This window comes from Kogia breviceps, chromosome X, assembly GCF_026419965.1.
Source record: "Kogia breviceps isolate mKogBre1 chromosome X, mKogBre1 haplotype 1, whole genome shotgun sequence".
Taxonomy (NCBI): domain Eukaryota; kingdom Metazoa; phylum Chordata; class Mammalia; order Artiodactyla; family Physeteridae; genus Kogia; species Kogia breviceps.
The window spans coordinates 35,312,517-35,333,780 of NC_081330.1; the positions used below are offsets into that span (position 1 = coordinate 35,312,517).

At 38.2% G+C, this 21,264-nt stretch overlaps 1 protein-coding gene across 4 annotated transcripts in view; it reads left to right on the forward strand.

The window, feature by feature from the left end:
* Positions 1 to 21,264, forward strand: part of CHRDL1 (chordin like 1) — a 117,948-nt gene that overhangs the window by 18,663 nt on the left and 78,021 nt on the right. For all 4 annotated transcript variants that reach the window (XM_059050536.2, XM_059050535.2, XM_059050539.2 and 1 more), the window contains exons 3-4: positions 8,074 to 8,186; positions 10,790 to 10,883. In XM_059050536.2, coding sequence (XP_058906519.2) covers positions 8,074 to 8,186; positions 10,790 to 10,883 — 207 coding nt within the window. The remainder of the gene's footprint in view (positions 1 to 8,073; positions 8,187 to 10,789; positions 10,884 to 21,264) is intronic.

Below are 21,264 nucleotides of genomic sequence, written 5' to 3' on the forward strand. Positions count from 1 at the left end.
GTTTGTATCATCTTTAATTTCTTTAATCAGTGTCTTATAGTTTTCTGAATACAGGTCTTTTGTCTCCTTAGGTAGGTTTATTCCTAGGTATTTTATTCTTTTTGTTGCAGTGGTAAATGATAGTGTTTTCTTAATTTCTCTTTCAGATTTTTCATCATTAGTGTATAGGAATGCAAGAGATTTCTGTGCATTATTTTTGTATCCTGCAACTTTACCAAATTCATTGATTAGCTCTAGTAGTTTTCTGGTAGCATCTTTAGGATTCTCTACGTATAGTATCATGTCATTTCCAAACAGTGACAGCTTTACTTCTTCTTTTCTGGTTTGGATTCCTTTTATTTCTTTTTCTTCCCTGATTGCTGTGGCTAAAACTTCTAAAACTGTAGAAAACTATAGACCCAACACAGCCAAAAATAAATAAATAAATTTATTTTAAAAAATAAATTGTTGAAAGAAAAAAAATCCACCAATCTAGAATTCTGTATCCAGCAAAACTGTCCTTCAAAAGTGAATGAGAAATACAGATTTTCTCAGACAAACAAATTGTAGGAAATTTTCACCAATCAGCTTGCCTTGCAAGAAATGTTAAAAGAAATTCTTCAGGAAAAAGGAAAATAATATATGTTAGAAACTCAGATCTATATAAAGAAAGGAAGAGTGTTAAAGAAGGAATGAATGAAGGTAAGAAAAAATCTTTTAGTTTTCTCTTTCTTAATTGATCTAACAGAATAAAGTTTGTTCAAAATAATAATAGCAACAATGTACTGAGTGATTATAGTTGATGGAAAAGTGAAATGAATGACAACGATTATATAAAGGATGGGAGAGAGGAATTGGGAATACTCTAAAGTACCTGCAGTAACTGTGAAACAGTATAGTGTTATTTGAAAGTGGATTTAGATTAATGTAAATGTGTACTGTAAACTCTAGGATTACTACTAAATTTAAAAAAATAAGTATTATTGATATGCTAAGAGAAGAGAGAAAATAGAATAATAGAAAATGCTCAAATAAAGCCAGAGAAAGCAGAAAAAGAGTGGAATACACACACACACAAAGAAAAAATATCAAGGGAAATGAATAGAAAATAATTACAAATATGGTTAGTTTTAATCCAACTGTATCAATAATCGCTTTAAATGTGAATGGTCTGTATACACCAAGTAAAAGACAGACTATCAAAGTGGATTATAAAAAAGCAAGATTCAACTATATGTTGTCTATAAGAAACACACTTTAAATGTAAAGATATATAGAGATTAAAAGTAAAGGGATGGAAAAAGATATAGCATGCTAACACATACTAATCAAAAGAAAGTGGGAGTATCTATATTACTTTCAGACAAAGTAGACTTCAGAGCAAGGAAAATTATGTGTATACCTAACAGCATTAAAATATGTGACGCAAAAACTGACAGAACTGCAAGAAGATACAGACAAATCCACTATTATAATTAGAGACTTTTACACCCCTCTATTAGTAATTAACAGGATCCAGCAGGCAGAAAATCAGTAATGGTATAGTTAAACTGAACCACACCATCAATCAACTGGATCTAATTGTCATCTACAGAGTATTTCATCCAACAACAGTAGAATACACATTCTTCTCAAGCTCACATGAAACATTCACTGAAATAGACCACATTCATGGGTCATAAAACACACCTTAACAAATTTATAAGAATATAAGTTATACAAACTATGCTCTCAGAACACACTGGAATTAAACTAAAAGTCAATAAGAGGAAGATACCTGTAAAATCTCAAAATATTTAGAGATTAAACAATATACTTCCAAATAGCACATAGGTCAAAGAAGTCTCAAGTTAAGTTTCAAAATATTTTGTATTATATGAAAATAAAAATATAATACATAAAAATTCATGGGATATAGTGAAAGCAGTGCTTAGAGGGAAATTTATAGCATAGAATTAATATATTAGGGGGACAAAAAGGACCTAATGTCAATAATCTAAGCTTCCACCTTAGAAAACTAGAAAAAGAAGAGCAAATCAAACCCAAAGTAAGCAGAAGAAAAGAAATTTTTAAAAATTAAAGCAGAAATCAATGAAAGTGAACCAGGAAAACAATAGAGAAAAATCAATGAAACCAAAAACTGGTCCTTTGAAAAGATCAATAAAATAGATAAACCTCTAGTCAGGTTAACTAAGAAAAAGAGAGAGAAGGCACAAATTACTAATATGAGAAATGAAAGAAAGGCCATCACTACTACCAAAAGCATAATAAAAAATATTATGAACAACTCCATGCCATCATAGTGATAACTTAGGAAGAAACTGACCAATACCTGGGAAGATACAACCAACCAAAACTCACACAAGAAGAAATAGACAATCTGAATAGGCTTATATCTGTTAAAGAAACTAACAATCTTTGAAAACAGAAAGCACCATGCCCAGATGATGGACTGGTGAATTTTACCAAACATTTAAGGAAGAAATAATACCAGTACTACTCTACTATTGGTTTCAGAAGATAGAAGCAGAGAGAACATTCTCTAACTCATTCTATGAGACCAGTTTTACCCTAATACCAAAACCAGAAAAAGACATGATAAGAAAGGAAAACTGCAGAGTAATATCTCCCATGCCCAAATCCTCAACAAAATTTTAGCAAATTGAATCAAACAATGTAGGACAAATCCAGTCAAGTGGGATTTATTCCAGGTATGCAAGGCTGTTTCATCATTCAAAAATCAATTAATGTAATCCATCACATCAATAGGCTAAAAAAGAAAAACTACAGGATGATATCAGTAGATGCAGAAAAGCCATTTGACAAAAGCCAACACTATACAGCAAAAGAGAAATAGAGGGGGACTTCTTCAACTTCATAAAGATCATCTATAAAAAAAAAACTACAGCTAATACCACACTTAATGGAGAGAAGCTGTATGTTTTGCCCCTAAGATCAAGAACAAGGCAATGGTGTCCTCTCTCACCATTCCTATTCATTGTTGTAGTGGAAGTCCTAACTAATGCAATAAGGTGGGAAATGGAAATAAAATGTATACATATTTGGAAGGAAGAAATAAAACTACCTTTGCTAGCAGATGACATGATTATTTTAAAAATCCCAAAGAATCAACCAAAACACCCTCCTAAAATTAAGCAATTATAGGAAGGTTTAAGGATATGAGGTTAATATATGAAAGTCAATTGTTTTCCTATATACTATCAATGAACAATTGGAATTTGTAATTAAAAACAATACCATTTACATTAGCACCCAAAAATGAAATACTTAGGTATAAATTTAGCAAAATGTGTATAAGATCTATATGAGGAAAACTACAAAACTCTCAGGAAGGAAATCAAATAACTGGAAAGAGATTCCATGTTCATGGATAGAAAGACTCAGTATTGTTAAGATACCAGTATTTCATGACTTGATCTATAGATTCAGTACAATACCATTCAAAATCCCAGCAATTTCCTTTGTGGAAATCAACAAAGTAACTCTGAAGTTTATATGGAAAGGCAAAAGACCCAAAATTGCCAACACAATATTGAAGAACATCAACAAAGTTAGAGAACTGAAACTACCCAACTTCAAGGCTTGCTATGAAGCTATAATAATTAAGACAATGTGATGTCATTGAAAGAATAGACAAATGGATCAGTGGAGCATAGCCCAGAAATAGACCCACACAAATATAGTCAACTGATCTTCAACAAAAGGAGCAAGGACAATTCATTGGAAAAAGGATACTCTTTTCAACAAATGGTACTGGAACAACTAGACATCTGCGTGCAAAAAATGACCATAAAAAATAACTTACAAAGTGAATCAAAGACCTAAAATGCAAAACTATAAAACTTCCAGAAAGTAACATAGGAGAAAATCTAGGTGACCTTGGATTTGTTAATGAGTTTTCAGATACAACAAAAATATGCTCCATGAAAGAAAAAGTTGATAAACTGGACTTTATTATAAGTGAAAAATCCTGCTGTGCCAAAGACACTGTTAAGAGAGAGAAAAGACAAGCCACAGACTGAGGGAAAATATTTGCAAAATGCAGATCTGATAGAGGAGTGTACTGAAAATATACAAGTAACTCTTAAAACTCAACAATAAGAAAATGAACAATGCAATTAATAAATGGGCAAAAGAGCTAAACAGATACCTCACCAAAGAAGATACATACATGGCAAACAAGTGTATGAAAAGATGCTCAATTTCAAATGGCATTAGGGAATTGCAAATTAAAACAACAAATGAGATACCACTGCACACCTATTAGAATGTGGAGACAGCAGGAACTCTCATTCATTGCTCGTGGGAGTGCAAGATGGTACAGTCACTTTGGAAGACAGTTTGGCAGTTTCTTAAAAAGCTAGATGTAGCCTTACTCTAAAATCCAGCAACCACACTCCCAGGTATTATGCAAATGAGTTGAAAACTTATGCCACACAGAAACCTGCACACAAGTGTTTTTAGCAGCTTTATTCACAATTTCCAAAAATTGGAAGCAAATGAGATGTCCTTCGACAGGTGAATTGAGAAACAAGCTGTACATCCATACAATGGAATATTATTCAATGATAAATGAGCTGTCAAGCCATGAAAAGACTTAGAGGAATCTTAAATGCATATTGCTAAGTGAAAGAAGCCAGTCTAAAAAGACTGCATACCCTATGATTCCAACTATATGACATCTTGGAAAACACAAAACTATAGAGACAGTAAAAAGTCAGTGGTTTTCGGGAGTTGTGGGAGTGGAGTGGGGGAAAGATGAATAGGCAGAGTAGGGGATATTTAGGGCAGTGAAACTATTCTGTATGATACTATAATGGTGGATATATGTGATTATACATTTGTCATAACACATAGAACTATGCAAAGAGTGAGTTCTCATGTAAACTATGTACTTTATTTAATATTAATATATCAATATCGGTTCATTAATTGTAACAAATGTACCACACTAATGCAAGACCTTAATGCCAGGAAAAAGTGGGGGTGAGGTGAAGAGGGGATATATGGGAACTTTGTGTACTTTCTACTCAGTTTTTTGGTAAGCCTCTGTGAAAATCAATAGACCCATAAGTGTGGGTCCTTGTCTGTTTTTTGACTCTCCATCCTATTCCACTGGCATATTTGTCTAACCTTTTTCCAACACCACAGTATCTTGAAAATTTTAGGTTTATATTGCCTTGAAATCACATAGTGTGTGTCTTCCACCATCTTTCTTTTTCAAAATTGTTTTGGCTATGCTGCTTCCTTTGCTTTTCTTTAGAAGATGTAGGACTATTCAGATTATCTATCTTTCCTTGAGTAAGCTTTTGTAATTGTGTCTTTCAAATAATTCACCATTTCATCTAAGATGTTAACTGGTGTAAAATTATTCATAATATCTCCCTTTTATCCTTTTAATATCTGTAGCATCTATAATAAAGACCTCCCTTTTGTCCCTATATTAGTAATTTGCATCTTGTCTCTTTTTATCTTTGTTAGTTTTGCTAGAAGTTTATCAATTTTATTGATTGTCTTAGAGAACCAGGTTTTGGTTTCATTCTTTTTTTCTATTGATTTTGTTTTCAATTTCATTGACTTCTGTTTTTTATTATTCATTCCTTCTATTTTCTTTTGGTTTATTTTGTTCTGCATTTTTCTAGTTTCTTAAGGCATTGATTTGAGATTGTTCCCCTTTTCTAATATAGGTACTTAGTGATATAAATTTCCCTCTAAGTACTTCTTTAGTTGAATCCCACTAATTTTGATATGCTGTGTTTTTATTTTCTTTTAAATTACTAGATACTTCAAATTATTATAATTATTAAATTATTAGATACTTTCTAATTTCTCTTCTGATTTTTTCCTTCAATCCACAGGCTATTTATGAATTACCAACATATTAAACGTGGTTTCTTCTTGTGCTGGAATTATGTGTATGGAATGTTTCTTTTTTTTCTATATACTTTTACATTTTTATTTTTTCTTTTTCTTTGTTTTCCAATTTTCTACACTGAGCAGGCATTACCTTTCTAATTAGAAAATAATCAATTATTATAAAATAACACTCTACGTTTTGTAGCACTTTATAATTTACAAAGAACTTTTTCTAATTCTCCAACATTTGCTTGAGAAACATATAACCCCTATTTCATAGATGCTGAAAATTGAGATTGACAGAGTTAAATGACTTGCTCGATGCCACACAACTAGAGCTAGTTAGGATTCAGACCCAGATTTTCTGACTCCCAGTTCATCGTCCTGAAGAAGTTGGAAATAAAGATTTGAAAAGTAAATTTGAATTTATCTTGTGAGAAGCTGGAAAGAATCACAGAGGGTCTTTGAAGCAATAAGTGATACTTGAGGCATTTATCTCAGTGTAGTTTTAATTTGAATCTCTGATTACTAATGAGGTTGAACATATTTTCCTGTTTATTGCCTGCTCTCATTTCTTCTCTAAATTGCTCTTCATGTGCTTAGATCATTTTTCTATTGGATTGGTTGGTCCTTTACTTATTGATTTGAATGTTTGGAAAATATTCCAGATGCTAACACTGTATTTATATTAATAATTTGTTTGTTGGAAATATCTTCTTCCTGTTTCTTGCTTATCTGTCTTTTCTTTATTCTTTCAATTTTGATCATCAAGGCAGTATCTACTGGGGAGTGTGTGGGGAAATTAATGTGTTTGCAACAAGAGGTGTCTCAGTTTATTTTGACCTTGTATGATGGGAAGGAGGATGGGAAGCAGGAGACAGAAGAGGATGGGATTGGAAGACAAACCACATGATTTGGAAATTCATTTACTAGTCATTTGTCAGTTGCTTACATTTATTGGCCACAGTGTGCTGGGCCATGTGATAGATGGAGAGTGAAGAATAAATGTTTTCTACATTCGAGGACCTTTTACCTTAATGGAGAAATGAGAGATGTAAAATAAGACAAGTAACACAGTATGTGCTCAAGTAACTATGGTACAAGATAACCTGTGGCTATCAAAAATTATATTCCAGCAAAGGGGAAGCAGACATTACTTTTATTTATTTATTTATTTATTTATCTTTCTTTAAAGGGACATTTTATTTATTTATTTATTTTTGGCTGTGTTGGGTCTTCGTTTCTGTGCGAGGGCTTTCTCTAGTTGCAGCAAGTGAGGGCCACTCTTCATCGCGGTGCACGGGCCTCTCACTATCACGGCCTCTCCTGTTGTGGAGCACAGGCTCCAGATGTGCAGGCTCAGCAGTTGTGGCTCATGGGCCCAGTTGCTCTGCAGCACGTGGGATCTTCCCAGACCAGGGCTCGAACCCGTGTCCCCTGCATTAGCAGGCAGATTCTCAACCACTGCGCCACCAGGGAAGCCCAACATTACTTTAATGTTAATTGAGAATTGTTTAAGCAAGAAGTCTATACTTTGAATGAGAACAAGGACTGTGTGTGTTTCTGCTCAGCATTTTATCCCCAGCACTTAGCATAGTGCCTAACAAAGATCAAGTGCCCAAATATTTGTTTAATGATGGAATGATGTTAGCATGTGTGAGCAAAGCCTTTTATAGGGACCTAACACAATGCGTTTAATTCATCACTCTACACCACCACCAGGCAGCTCTGAGAATGTTCTGATAGATTAGCATTTCAGACATTAGCTTCCATTTCCAAAGCAAGGGAGCACAACCTTTCCCGAAAAGACACAGGGCATGCTCCCTTATCTTACCATTATAATAGCAGTAGTCAAGATTTTGGCTTCACTGTCAGGCAAACCTGAGTTTGAGTCTCATGTCAGTTACTAACTAGTTATATGACTCTTGATTTCCTTCACCTATAAAATGAGACTTAATAGTGCCTACCTTACTGGGTCATTGTAGAATCAAATAAGGAACACACGTAAAATACTGAGCCATCATAGGGGTTCTATAAATATTCCCTATGCGTCTTCTCTTGACGTACACTAAAATGGATGGAACCTGTGATTGCCTTTGGATTTTGTGATTGGTCCATGTTTTCTTTTTTTTTAACATCTTTATTGGAGTATAATTGCTTTATAGTGGTGTGTGGTCCATGTTTTCTAACCGGCATATTCTATCTCCCCCCTCACAGATTCAGAGACATATTGTGTGTTTCAAGACAAGAAGTACAGAGTGGGTGAAAGATGGCATCCTTACCTCGAACCTTATGGGTTGGTTTACTGCGTGAACTGCATCTGCTCTGAGGTACAATCTCCGATGGCAGTTGATTTCCTACTTTGCTCCTCAGCATGCAGAGATGCTTTCAAGTGCCTAGATGGCCAGGGAGCATGAGTGATAAAAATATGAAAGAAGTTAGGAAGCAGATTGTAAGGAAAAATACACATCTCCTATCTTTTTCTTCTGTTGTCTTTTGGCTTGATTTTCATGGAATCTCGATGAGTATTTGCTATAGAAGGATACTTAACGGTCTCTTAGCCAAATGATAGAGGACATGGGAAAAGTGGAGTGGAGGAAAAAGCTCAATATAATGCCTGGATTGTGAGACAGTATCATTTTTGAGTACCACTTTCAAGACTGGCCTTTAGAGAAGAGATTAGGACAGATTATAAACTAGTTCATATGGAGAGTGTATTTTATGTTATTTCAGCCAATGACTGTAATTAGGATTGAGGTTGTGAAACCTTGACCTGTACCTTGTGAGGATTAGAGTTCTCTTGGCTTGGCCTTGGCTCCAGTCCAGTCACTCAAAGAGGCATTTGGACAGCTTAAATGCCATCTTTGCAGTAGACAAAGCAGGTAGTCCCATCTTTTCATGGCCCTGACCCAGGACCACAGCTATGGTGCATCTTTCCAAACAAGCCTCTACCATCATATACTAGGCCAGGGTTTCTCAGCCTCAGCCCGGTTGACTCTTGGGGACAGATAATTTCTTGTTTTAAGGAGCTGTCCTGTGCATTGTAGGACATTTAGCAGGGGGGGCTCTATCTACTAGAAGCCAGTAACACCAACCCCAGTTGTGACAACCAAAAATGTCTCCAGACATAGCCAAAGTTACTTGGGGAGCAAAATGGCCCCTGGTAGAGAACCAATGCATTAAGCCAATTGGGAAAGGAGGCCTTGTACTAGGCCTTGAGGATTGAGAATTCTGAACATATAGAAAGAATTTTCAAGACTAGCCTCTCACTTGAGACTTCATGGATGAACTGCAACTCCTCGCTAGTGCCCAGGTAGAACAGGAACACTCACTTGTAAGCCTGATTCTTTTGCCATTTGAATAGAAACTTGGGCTTTCAGAATTTTGAGCATGTGGAAACCTAACCTTCAGGTAACATTAGGTGGTCTTAACAGGCCACAGGGCTCTAGAATCAAGACAGACCAAGTTTCCAAGCCTGGCTCTGCCACTTCTGTGCTGTGTTATGTCCAGCAAGTTATCTAACCTCTCTGAGATTCCTTCAACTTCTTTTCCTTTAAAATGGTATAATGGTATTAACTATTTCATAGGGTTATGGTAAGGATTAGATTCACTAATCCATCTCAGTCACCTAAAACAGTGCTTGGTCACAGTCAATATTCGAGAAATGCTAACTGCATAACATCACTATCATTATGGTTATTATTTTTATTAACCTATTAACCCTAGAACAGAAATCAGTATAAGGCATTAAGGAGTTGAGACCTCAGCTAGGTGCAGTGACTTCTGATATGCTTTGGTGATCTCGCTTCAAGATGACACCACATGGCTCTGAGGAGTGTGACATGTAAGGAGGCTCTGTGGTGTTTCCAAACACAATGCTCCAAAAAATTTATTCTAGAAAATACATGAGAAAAGAAAAAGATTTGTGGTAAGGTGATTCAAATTTGGGTAAAAGAAGCCTGCCTCTTTAAATAGCTAGGGCAGTTATTAAATAGAGCATCTGGAGACTGATTAACTGCCTGGTATGGCATGATTGTGTCAGATTCTTGACCCAACGCATTGGAAATGGACAGCTAGCTCTTGGGGGCTGAGGCTTTGCTATCTGTAGGGCAGTGAAAAAATGTTACTGTGATCCCAATGCCAATGGCTCAAGTGCTAGGCATCTTCTCTCTACATCCTCTTCATTACCCTCTTCCCCCACAACAGCCTGATGGATACAAGTAACCCGTACTTCAAATGAATTATAGATGGAAAATGTTAATGCAAAATTGATTTCCAAAGTCTTCCTTTGTTCTAGCAATGGCTGAAAGCTGTCAGAGCTAGGGATCTTGTCATTGTAAATCAGGCAGGGACAGTCGCCCCCTCCCCCAGTCATACTAGCTAATCAGTTCAATTCCAAACTGTAGCTCGTTCTCAGTAAAATTCTGACTTGAAAAGGAAATGAGAAGAGGCAGCACTCAGTCTTCAGGACCAAGGCAGAATTATGTGGAATCCAGGATCCATGTGCTAGGCTGTCTCCTGGCGCAGGGGTGGGTAGCAGCTCAAGGGACCGATTGCACATTAATCCCTTCCTTCCATGACATTGGGCAAGTGATTATGAAATCACACTAGGCTCTTGGAAAAGACATGAAGAACTGGGGAATGGTAGAAACGTCACAGAGCCAAGTCAGAAGAAGCCTCCCAGTACTTGTGGGAGGCTTTGAAAACTGGGGCAGTAGTGATCCTTAGAAAAATATGCCAGTAAGCTATCAACCAACCCAGCGGAGGTGCTAGTGATGAGAAAAGGAAAGAAAATGCTGATTTCATTCAGTTTCTCGGGAATGTGTTATTCACTGTCTGGGTGAGTCCCTGCATGACTGTTTCCCAAACTGGCATGATCCCAGTGACCTTGAAAAACATTTATTTTGTTATTGTTGTTGCCTCTCTCTTTCAGAACGGGAATGTGCTTTGCAGCCGAGTCAGATGTCCAAGCCTTCATTGCGTCTCTCCCGTGCATATTCCTCATCTTTGCTGCCCTCGCTGCCCAGGTAAACCAGTTCGCCTCTTTCTTTCCTGGCTCTCCCTCTTCCACCAACCCACCCCTTTTCCCTAATTCCTCAGAAGGGGAAACTTCCAGACAGGAATAACAATAGGACACTTTCAGGCAGTACGTGCACCAGCCTCTAAATACTGTTTATAGCCCAAGTGGGCTCTTCAAGGCTCTAATAAGTTATTGGGTACCCAGTAACAGATTTTCATTAGGCTTTTAATCATTTGAAGGTGGATGTCAACTGGGGGAAGGGAATTGTGGCCCAGAGATTTTTCTTCTATAAACAGCCTCTTCCTGCTGTGGGCAGCAGACACCAGGGGAGTTGTAGCATGGAGGCACGTGTCCTACACAATTAGTGCTGGAATTGCACTTGAGCGTAGCTTCTAAATGATGAGGGGCTATTCAAAAAATCAAAGGAACCGAACCAGTGGGGTTTATGACAGTATAAAGCTGCCTGCCTACTCCAGACTGTACAGTTATTATGTATACATTGTTCAGAGCAAGGCTATGGGGAAGGCAGGCAGAGACTCTTTCCCAAGGCTATAAGGACGTCTGCCTTCATGGTTTGTGGCTAGGGTGTTTGAGGCAGGGGCTGTCTCAGTGACACTTTGTTCACGTCTGGGGCCTGGCTCCCACACCAGAGGCATGCAAGCACGGAATGATTCAGAGAATGCCCGTGGGCCTGACAGCAGTCCTAGGTAAGCGATCATTTTGCCATCTAGGTAGTAGAAGCTTTGTAGTCCTGTGAGTTGATTCTGTTTCCCTTGAGGACAGAGTTGGGGTCCATGGGTGGACTTTGTGGGGGTTAGCAAACCTTTTAAAATTGTTTGCAGTTTTTGGTGTAACAATGTATGTGTGTAAATTCCTTTAGAGAAGATCCATAGCTTTATTGGTATTCCTAAAGGGGTTTTCATGACCCTAAAAACATGAAGAACCACTAGCCTCTGGCATAAATGGTGCTTTTTAAAAGTAGTGAGGAACTTCCAGAACTTACAAGAGAGAAACCAAAAGTGTCAGGGCAAAAATGGTAGGAATGAGGCTAGGAATGAGGTTCAGTGACAACTCGGTTAACTGAAATGTTACAGGAATGGAGATTTTGTTGAATAGAGAAGAAACCCCCTAGCCCTTTTTGTCACCACTTTTATAACTTATACTTTCTTACATTGGTAAATACACTCTGATTCTTTGGAATTCTTTCCCAGATGGCAAAAGATCATGCCGTGTCACAGGTTTCTCATTCTGAGTATTGGTGACCATAGTATCTGCTTCAAGATATGAGAGACTGACTTGGCATATCATCAACCTAAAAGTTGTTCTTTGAAATAAAATGAATCCCTAAATGAAGTTTACCTTTCTTGTGTGTGTTTATTTGCTTCTTCCATTTAAACTGGATTACAAGGGTGTAGTATGGGAGGATTCTTTCTTTTTTTTCATCTGGCAGGTTGCCTGTCAAATAACCTTATAAAAGCTTCTTATCCCAGAAGTCTCTAAAAGTGGTCTAATGTCATAGGAATTGATCTAAATGGCTGTGCAGAAATTGTTCTTTCCTGGGAAGGAGGTTGGGGCAGGGCCCAGACACAGAGCATAGGGTGGAAGCGCACAGAGTGGAAGATGGCTGTCATCTACCCCAGCTGCATAAGAGGAGGCAATTACTGAGGAAAAGGGAAAGTATAAGCTAGCAGTTCTTTTGAGAGAAAAAGAAAGTATTAAAAGAATTGAGGTCATAAGTCCCAGAAAAGATAAAATGGAAAGAAATAAACACCATTATCTTTAAGACTTTAAAAGCCCATTTTATGGAGTATGGAAACCAGCTGTTCATTTCCTTTGCCTTCTTGTTCTTTCAGGTCACTTCCTTGTGAGTTCATTTTTCTTGTTAACTGTAACCTTTAACAGTTCTTTCTGTGGGTAGTGATACTGAAGTTCCCTAATCCTTATATGCAAAAATGTCTTTATTTTGCCCTCATGTTTTTAAAATGTTTATTTATTTATTTAGGCTGTGCTGGGTCTTAGTTGCAGCACACGGGATCTTTAGTTGCAGCAGGCAGGATCTTTGTTTTAGTTGTGGCATGCAGACTTCTTAGTTGTGGCATGTGAACTCTTAGTTGTGGCATGCATGTGGGATCTAGTTCCCCAATCAGGGATCGAACCTGGGCCCCCTGAATTAGGAATGCAGAGTCTTAACCACTGGACCGCCAGGGAAGTCCCTTGCCCTCATTTTTGAATGATAATTTGGCTGGGTATAAAATTATAGGTGCACGTTTATTTTCCCTCAGCACTTTGAAGATATTAATAAATGGTTTCTTGACTTCCTTTGTTTGTGGGTAAGAAGTCTGCTCTTTGGTTATAGTTCTTTCATAGGTAATCTGTCTTCTTCTTCTTCTAGCTTTTAAGATATTCTGTTTTCTTTGATGCACACAATGAGGTGTGTTGATGTATGATTTGTTTTTGTTTAGCCTGCTCAGCACATGATGTTTTTTCAGCCAAAGGACTCAAATTTCTCTTCAATTTTAAGTCATTATTTTTGTGAAAATTACCTCTCCTTCTCTCTTTTTGTTCATTCTTAATCTTGTCTTTGGTTATGTCATTGTAGCTCATTTAATTTACACTCTGAGTCTCTTAATGTCTCCTTTATTTTTCCCCCTAATGATATATTGGAATACTCCCTATAATGATATATTACTTCAACTCTGTCCTCCTCATGAATTCTTTCTCCAGCTTTTTCATGCCTACTATATAGACCATCTGTTGGGTTTTATTTGTTGTTTTATTTTTAATAACTGTATTTTCCCCAATAGCTGTATTTTGAATTATTGATATATAAAAATCTATAAATTACCATTTTATAAACCCCTGTTATTGTTTCTTGGGGTCTTATTCTCCTATTTATTTCTTTAAGGTATTTAAATATTTATTTAAAGTCCATTTATGATTGTTCAAATATCCATTGTTTTCAGCTATGAATTCTCACTTTCATTGGGTTTCTTGATAGCTTTTCTTAGTTCCAGATTTCCCCTTGTTTTCTAAAATGTTGGTTTAAAAACTCATCATCCGTGGGGTTTTTCTCTTGCATAAGTCCTTCCTTTCTTGTGGTAGCATCGTTTCAGACCTTGTAGTTCACTTAGCACTAAACCAGGTCATAAGTTGGTGTCCCACCTTGGGCTTCCTCATATCTAGATGGTCTATTTCTACCTCTGTTTTCTTATGCAGGGCTAGTCCCTGATAATGATCTTGGATTGGGACCTCAGCTGCAGCTGCCCATCTTGGGCAATCTGTCCATGTGAGGGAACCACCTTGGGTGGGCAGAGCTATGTAAGCCCCTGTTTACATGTGAGGAGTGTGACTCTAGTCCCCAGCTTTACATAGGAAGCCATTTATAGGCCAGAGTTCTTACTCAGCTGTCTGGATATAACTGTCTATATCTGGTCCCAGCTGCCAGTGGACTATATCACTTTGGCCCCCATTTATTGCTGTACTTTTGCCTGTGTTTTATCTCATAGAGAGTTTGCTTTTGTTTCTGAGGATGATTTTACAGTTTTAAAGTGTTTTATTTATTTATTTATGTTTACTTTTATATTTTGTCTCTCACTCTTCTTTGTTCAGAAAATAGCAGGGCGTTTTCTCATGTGCTCTCTATGCCATATGGAACTGGAATGCAAACCAGCTATTTTTTTTTCCTGTTGAAGATAAAACAAGAATAAACAGGTTTAAACCATAGCAGAGAAGAATGGAGTTTGATAAAAGAAAGAACTTTGGGACACAGTGGTTGTTAAATCCTAGAATAAATGACTAAGGAGAATTTTAGTCTCTTTACTGCATATTTCTGGAAATAAAAAGCTACCCACCCATTTGAGAGAGTTGGCACAGTTTTGCTTTGAGACAGGGCAATGGATGTGATGAGGCCTCTGTATTCCTTCCACCCTAATGATTATTAGACATGAGGAAACTCATGCCTTCAGGGCCACAGGAATGTTTGGTCAAAGGAGGGGGCTCTAGTTTTCTGTCTTAAGCCAATGGAAGGCACTGTGATGAAAACATCTTCACTGAAAAATAGAATATTTAAAGCCAAGATGATGAACAAGTTCTATATCAAAAAGGGAAAACAAACAAGGAAGGCATATATGCAAGGTTTTACATACTATCCTACAGCAGTAGCAACTTCAGGGAGTGTTTACTGGGTAGTGATGGACTTTGTGGGGAGGGTCTACCTGCCATGCCTAGAGCCCATCTTCCATTGGAGGGAACAGAGGAGACTTTACCCCCTATCTGTTTCTGTGTGTCCCAGGGCTCTTGCTTTCTAAACTTCTTACCCCTGAAATTTCCAAGGTTCTCACCTGCATTTGAAGTTGTCTCCTGTAGCTCCTGCTGAACCGTGGAAATCAGAGTATGCAGACTGCTTTTCCAGAATTACCAGAGAGAAATCAATACCGATTCCCATGAAGAGCAAGTGAAAACTTTTTCTCCAGCACTTCCCCAGGCCTCCATGGCAGAGATCAAGTCTTGGTCACATACCACAGGACTCTACTGGGTCCAGAGGCTGATGCTACATGGAAGGTAGAACATTCATAATGAAAAAGTCAAGACTGCACAGGAGTGAGAAAGGTCATTAAATTCATCCCAGTCTCTAAGCAGGACTCTCTGTTGTCCCTGATGAAAGATTTGTAGGAATGAAATTCCATATCTTCTCTTTGGGGTGAGTTGAATGGTAAAGGGGGAAGGGGGAGAGAAAGAATATGACTTGCTTCCTTCTGTTCTTTATGTATAATTTTTATCACCAAAAGACGACTTTTATAGTGACCAGGAGCCTAAATCACAACATTATCTAACAGTTTTCTTTCTTTTTTTAAAATTTATTTTTATTCTTATTTTATTTATTTTTGGCTGTTTGTTGGGTCTTTGTTGCTGCACGTGGGCTTTCTCTAGCTGCGGTGAGCAGGGGGCTACTCTTCATTGCAGTGCACGGGCTTTTCATTGTGGTGGCTTCTCTTGTTGTGGAGCATGGGCTCTAGGCCATGGGCTTCAGTAGTTGTGGCTCGCAGGCTCAGTAGTTGTGGCATGTGGGCTTTAGAGCACAGGCTCAGTAGTTGTGGCTCATGGGCTTAGTTGCTCCGCGGCACGTGGGATCTTCCCAGACCAGGGATCAAACCTGTGTCCCCTGCATCGGCAGGCAGATTCTTATCCACTGTGCCACCAGGGAAGCCCCACTAACAGTTTTCTGAAATGGCCATTCCGTTAAGAATTTGCTATTCAGAATGAATAAACTTGGGCTCCCTTAGAGGTATTCCAACATTCCCAGGTCATTAAAGAGCTGTTATAAATTTGCCAAAATATCTGATTTGATATCTTACCAGAGACCTAACCCAGTGTTTCCTTTTCAGCTAGGTATGAAGAGGTTTAGTTATATGGTATGATTTTAATAGAGAGTGACAGTGTGGTTTTGCCAAGAGAGGCACTCCTCACCCCAGTCTTTCACATTCCAGGCAGGGTAAGGAAATAACCTTTACACAGATGCACTATAGTCCGTGTGCTCCCATAAGGAGATGCGGGAAGCCCTATGCCATTTATCTCTCAACAGGAGTTGGGTAGTGAGCTAGCTAGTGAATACAGGCATTTCTGCTATAATGCAATATGCGCTTTTCTGAAAATCCTCCCATTCTGCAAAACTGAAAAATAACAAGCTTAAGGAAAAAAGAGGATTGGAGCAAACAACTCTAAATTAATGCAACTTTGTAACTAGAGTACTAATAAAACAACTGTACTAATAAAATACTAGCATGGTTTAAAAAGTCATCTTAGATTTATAAGAATGTTACGGTCAGTAGAGACTTCATCCTTTAAAATGGTGACTTTAGCTTGAAGGAAGGGGGTATAAGGAAAGGTTGAGGCTGCTGAGTTATAGAGACGAGAAAAATGCACAAGATCAGAAAGAATCATGTGATAAGCATTTAGAAGACCGAGCATATGGCCAAACTGAGCCAAGAGGGAGAATGTGAGGTGAACAGGAATAGGATAGAGTACTGTGTTCCTTCATGGTTCGCTGATTTTAGTTGTGTTAGTGTACTTGGCATTCAGTTGCTGTCACTTGATGGTACAAAATATGAATTTGCTAAGGAAAATTATGTATGAACCAATGCAATTTCTGTTTTATACCAACATTATTCTCTTATCCACCACTCACATATGAACAAGTTTGGATTACACAAATCTATACTATAGCAGAAACAGACTAGATAAGATAGGAGGTAGCTGTATGGCATTTGGCCTTGGACAGTTTAGAGTGAGGGCTGCAAGTCACTCAGCCACTCTGAATCTGTTTTTTGGTCTGTAATCGCTGGCCTGTCTGCACATTGTGTTCTGGTACATTTATATAAAAAGGGAGTCTAGTTTTATGACTATGTCTGTCTCCATGTCTGTGACTTCCAGTGTTTTAGGAATCAGGTAGACAGGCCTTTTTTGCTCCCTCCAGTTGTTTGTTTTTTTAAGGGCAAAAGTTCAAGGGGGAGATTTAACTATTTTTAGTTGTGGTAAAGTACACATAACATAAAATTTATGATTTTAAAGTGTACAATTCAGTGGCATTAAGAACATTCACAATGTTGCTGCAATCATCACCACTAGCTTAGTTCCTGACATTTTTTTACCACCCCAAAATGAAACCCTGTGCCCATTAAACAGTCATTCCCCATTACCCGTCCTGCTCCAGCCCCCTGGCAACCACTAATTTGCTTTCTATTTTTATGGCTTTTACTATTCTTGACATTTCATATAAATGAAACCATGAAATATGTGGTCTTTTGCATCTGGCTTCTTTCACTTAGCATAATGTTTTTAAGATTTATCCATGTTGTAGCACATATTAGTAATTTATTCCTTTTTATGATTGAATAATATTTCATTGTATGGATATACCACATTTTGTTTATCCATCAGTTGATGGGCATTTGAGTTGTTTCCACCTTCTGGCTATTGTGAATAGCGCTGTGAACATTCGTGCACAAGTTTTTGTGTGGCATATGTTTTCGATTATTTTGGGTATATACCTAGGAGTGGAACTTCTGAGTCATATGGAAATTCTATGTTTAACTTACTGAGGAATCTCTCCCGAATTTTAAAGCTATCCCATCTTCTTTTGATTCATCTCTTTGAGTATCTGCTGCCGTCCTCATGGTTGCTGCTGGTTGCTGCTGATTTCTGCTGTTGCCATCATCCATGTCTAATCGCCATTGTGCTCTGCTCGTTCCTTTTGCTCTTTTCTGAATTCTGTATTCACTTGCCTCCTGAGTTTGATTGAAAAAGATCAATTCCTTTTACATAGTAACAGCTAATTAGCATATTCTTTTCCCTTTTTTGTAAGGGAACTACAAAAGCCATAGTATACAAGATGATTGATCAAGGGTCATTTCTTTGCCTGCAAAAGATTGGGGTTTATTTTGGCTGTGCCACATGGTTTGAGTGATCTGAGTTCCCCGACCAGGGATTGAACCCAGGCCCTTGGCAGTGAGAGCGCAGAGTCCTAACCACTGGACTGCCAGGGAATTCCCAAAAGATTGGTATATTAATAAAAACTCTTTCTGGGTCTAGAGCTATCCAAAAGCCTGAGGATTCTGGAATGTTGGTCTCTGGATAGCAGAGGTTTTACTTTATTATTATTATTATTATCACTGTTAGCATTCTTATACTGATTATTGAGAGGTGGCCACAGAGATGTTCACTGTTGATGACTAGATCCTCCATGTCTATACTGACTACCGTCTTACCTCTTAGACCTCTTTCACTGTCTTCCATGGTTTATTTCCATTGTTTTCCTCATACACTTGGTCTTTGAACGCCGCAGAGTATAAAGGGTTAAAACTTCTCCAGGAAAGTGGCATCCCACTTGCCTTCTGCCAGGTGAGGTGATTTTTGTCTCTGGTAAACCCTGGGGATTTAGTTCCTTTTTAAAAAAGAATGTGATTTCCTGTTAGCATTCTAGAAGCCCTTATGCCATAAAAGAACAAGACATTTAGGAAAACTATGGCTTTCTGTCATGGTGGAGCAGAACTCTTCTATTTCTTTCAATGGATGTTAATCAAAACTGGCCCCATGTAAAGGTGAAGAAGGTGGCACATCATTGCGGGATACTGAAAAGCCCCATTTGTCCCAAATAAATCTCCCACGTGCTTGCTATATTTAAGAAGCCTCTACCATTACAATCATTCTTCTGGGTTAAGACATTGTTTCCCAAAGTTTGCTGCAAGGAACACAATTTTATGGGACAATTAATAGGATTAACTAGAGAAAACATTTATATGGTCAAATAAACTTGAGGGTTTTTGGATTAGAGAAAGTTAGACAGGTTTCTTTTAATGCAGGACTTCTCAAAGCCTTTAGTATGTTAATATGCACTATGAATCTATAAGTGAGTGTATGGGATGAAGTATTTTCCAAACTTATTCAACCATGAGATCTGGTTTTTGTAGAGTACTTATTAGCAGAATTAGTGTTCTTTAGTATATGTTTTAGGAAGTCTTGGATTATGCCATTCAATTTCTAAAAGTTGTTTATATTATATCAATAAGCTAATGGTAAATACAGTGTCTTAGTTTGGAGAAGTTCATTAGAGTAGCAAGCCGTTTTAGAACAAGACCCTAAATTAATGTTGCTTAAACTTTAGTGTGCTTAAAGGGATTTAATAAAATGCAGACTGCCAGGCCCTACACTAAAAATTCTGATTCAGTTGGACTGTAGTGGGTATTCTGCATTTTAAACAAGCACCTCAAGTAATTCTGTTGCACTTGGATGGGGGACCAGCACTAGCGTAACAGGGCCCAGGGGAGATCTTGAGGTGAGAGCGTTGCCTGCATAGAGCAGTCCTGGGCAAGATCCTGGGCAAGGCCCTGTGCATCTGCAGAGAGCTGGGGGCAACTTGTCAACATTGTTTCTCTGATAATGGGGAGCACAGGCGCCCCCAGAAACATACTTTGCCTATGTGACACTCCTCCAGGACCAACCCCCCTGTAACATGTACTCACTGTTCCCTCTGGCTGGTCCCCCTGCTTTCCCAGAGCTCCCACCCAGAGCCTTTCTCTTCTGCCATCGTCCACATTCAGAGCCTCTGGCTGTCAGGTCCAGAAAGAAGGACCCTCCGTGGGGAGCTCACCCCTCTACCCCACCCATTGTCCGTGACTTGTTGTTGGCGAGAAATGAATGGCATTTCTCGGAATTAGCCCAGGAATTTCTGTTGATAAACAAATGAAACTCTCAAAGGGAAAAGCAATCAACATAGTTTGAAATAAAATCAGTGTTTTCAGCTTAGTCTGTTTTCAACTTAGTTTGAAATAAGAGTCACATCTAGGGTATTTTAAGGAAAGGATTAGTAAAATGTCCTTTAGTGAGCTTTCTTCCTGGTTGCAGGGCTGATCCAGAAACCAGGGCCTGCTTTCTGAGTAAGCAGAGCAGGAGATGATTACCTTAGTTTCCCGTGACCTGTCCAGCCAGCATTGTGTCAGGCTCCCCCTCTCCCACCCCACCCTACTTCCCTGCCAAGTTGCCTGATACCTGAAATGCTATTAAAATCTTACAGCTTCATCTTTTGAATTCAGACTTTGAATCTTGATGAATTCATCTATCTTTGGAGGTGATAACTCTTATTAATCATTTTTAATTTAACTAGCACACAGGATCTAGAAAGCAGAATCTGATGGTAGTGAATGGGGGGGGGAGTGGGGGAAGATCCTGAGGCCACTAACCTGGGTACCTGGAAGAGTTATGCAGGGGCGGGGGCGGGGGAGGCGGGTAGGGGTGAAGGAGGGGCCTAGGGAATCAGGCTTTACCTTCCCCGTAGTCCTGCAGAGACCAAGCCTCTCTGTAATATCAAGGATAAGTTCTGTATTCGTGGCCGAAGACAGTGGTTTCTAGGATGAGTTGCTAACTCTCAAGTTTTTCACTTTGGGGTTCTTAACTTAAAACCAATATGTTTCCGAAGTAACCAAATATCCTTCTTATCTGTTGTCTAGAGCCAAAGGGTTTCACTTCAGGGTTTTGGATGCAAAATAACTATAGCCCAAAAGATTTACCAGATTATTTGCAGCTACTAAGTTAAATAGCAGTCTTTATTAGACTGATTTTCCTCTGATTTTTGTATCTAGATTTTTTACACTGTCAGCTATTCCCTAAAAGTGATTTTAGAAACTGGCAGACTGGGGGTGACAGTTATTAAAATCTGTTCCAAAATCTACCTCCTCACAGGACTCCATTTTTTTGGCCATAAAGTAGTCTATTTTAGAGATATCTTGATGTGTTGTCTTTTGTCTTCGCCACATACACCTTAAGACCCAGAGAGTGGGAAGTGGTCCAGCAATAGATATGTGACTGCTGAAACAGGGTTTTTTTTTTTGTTTTTT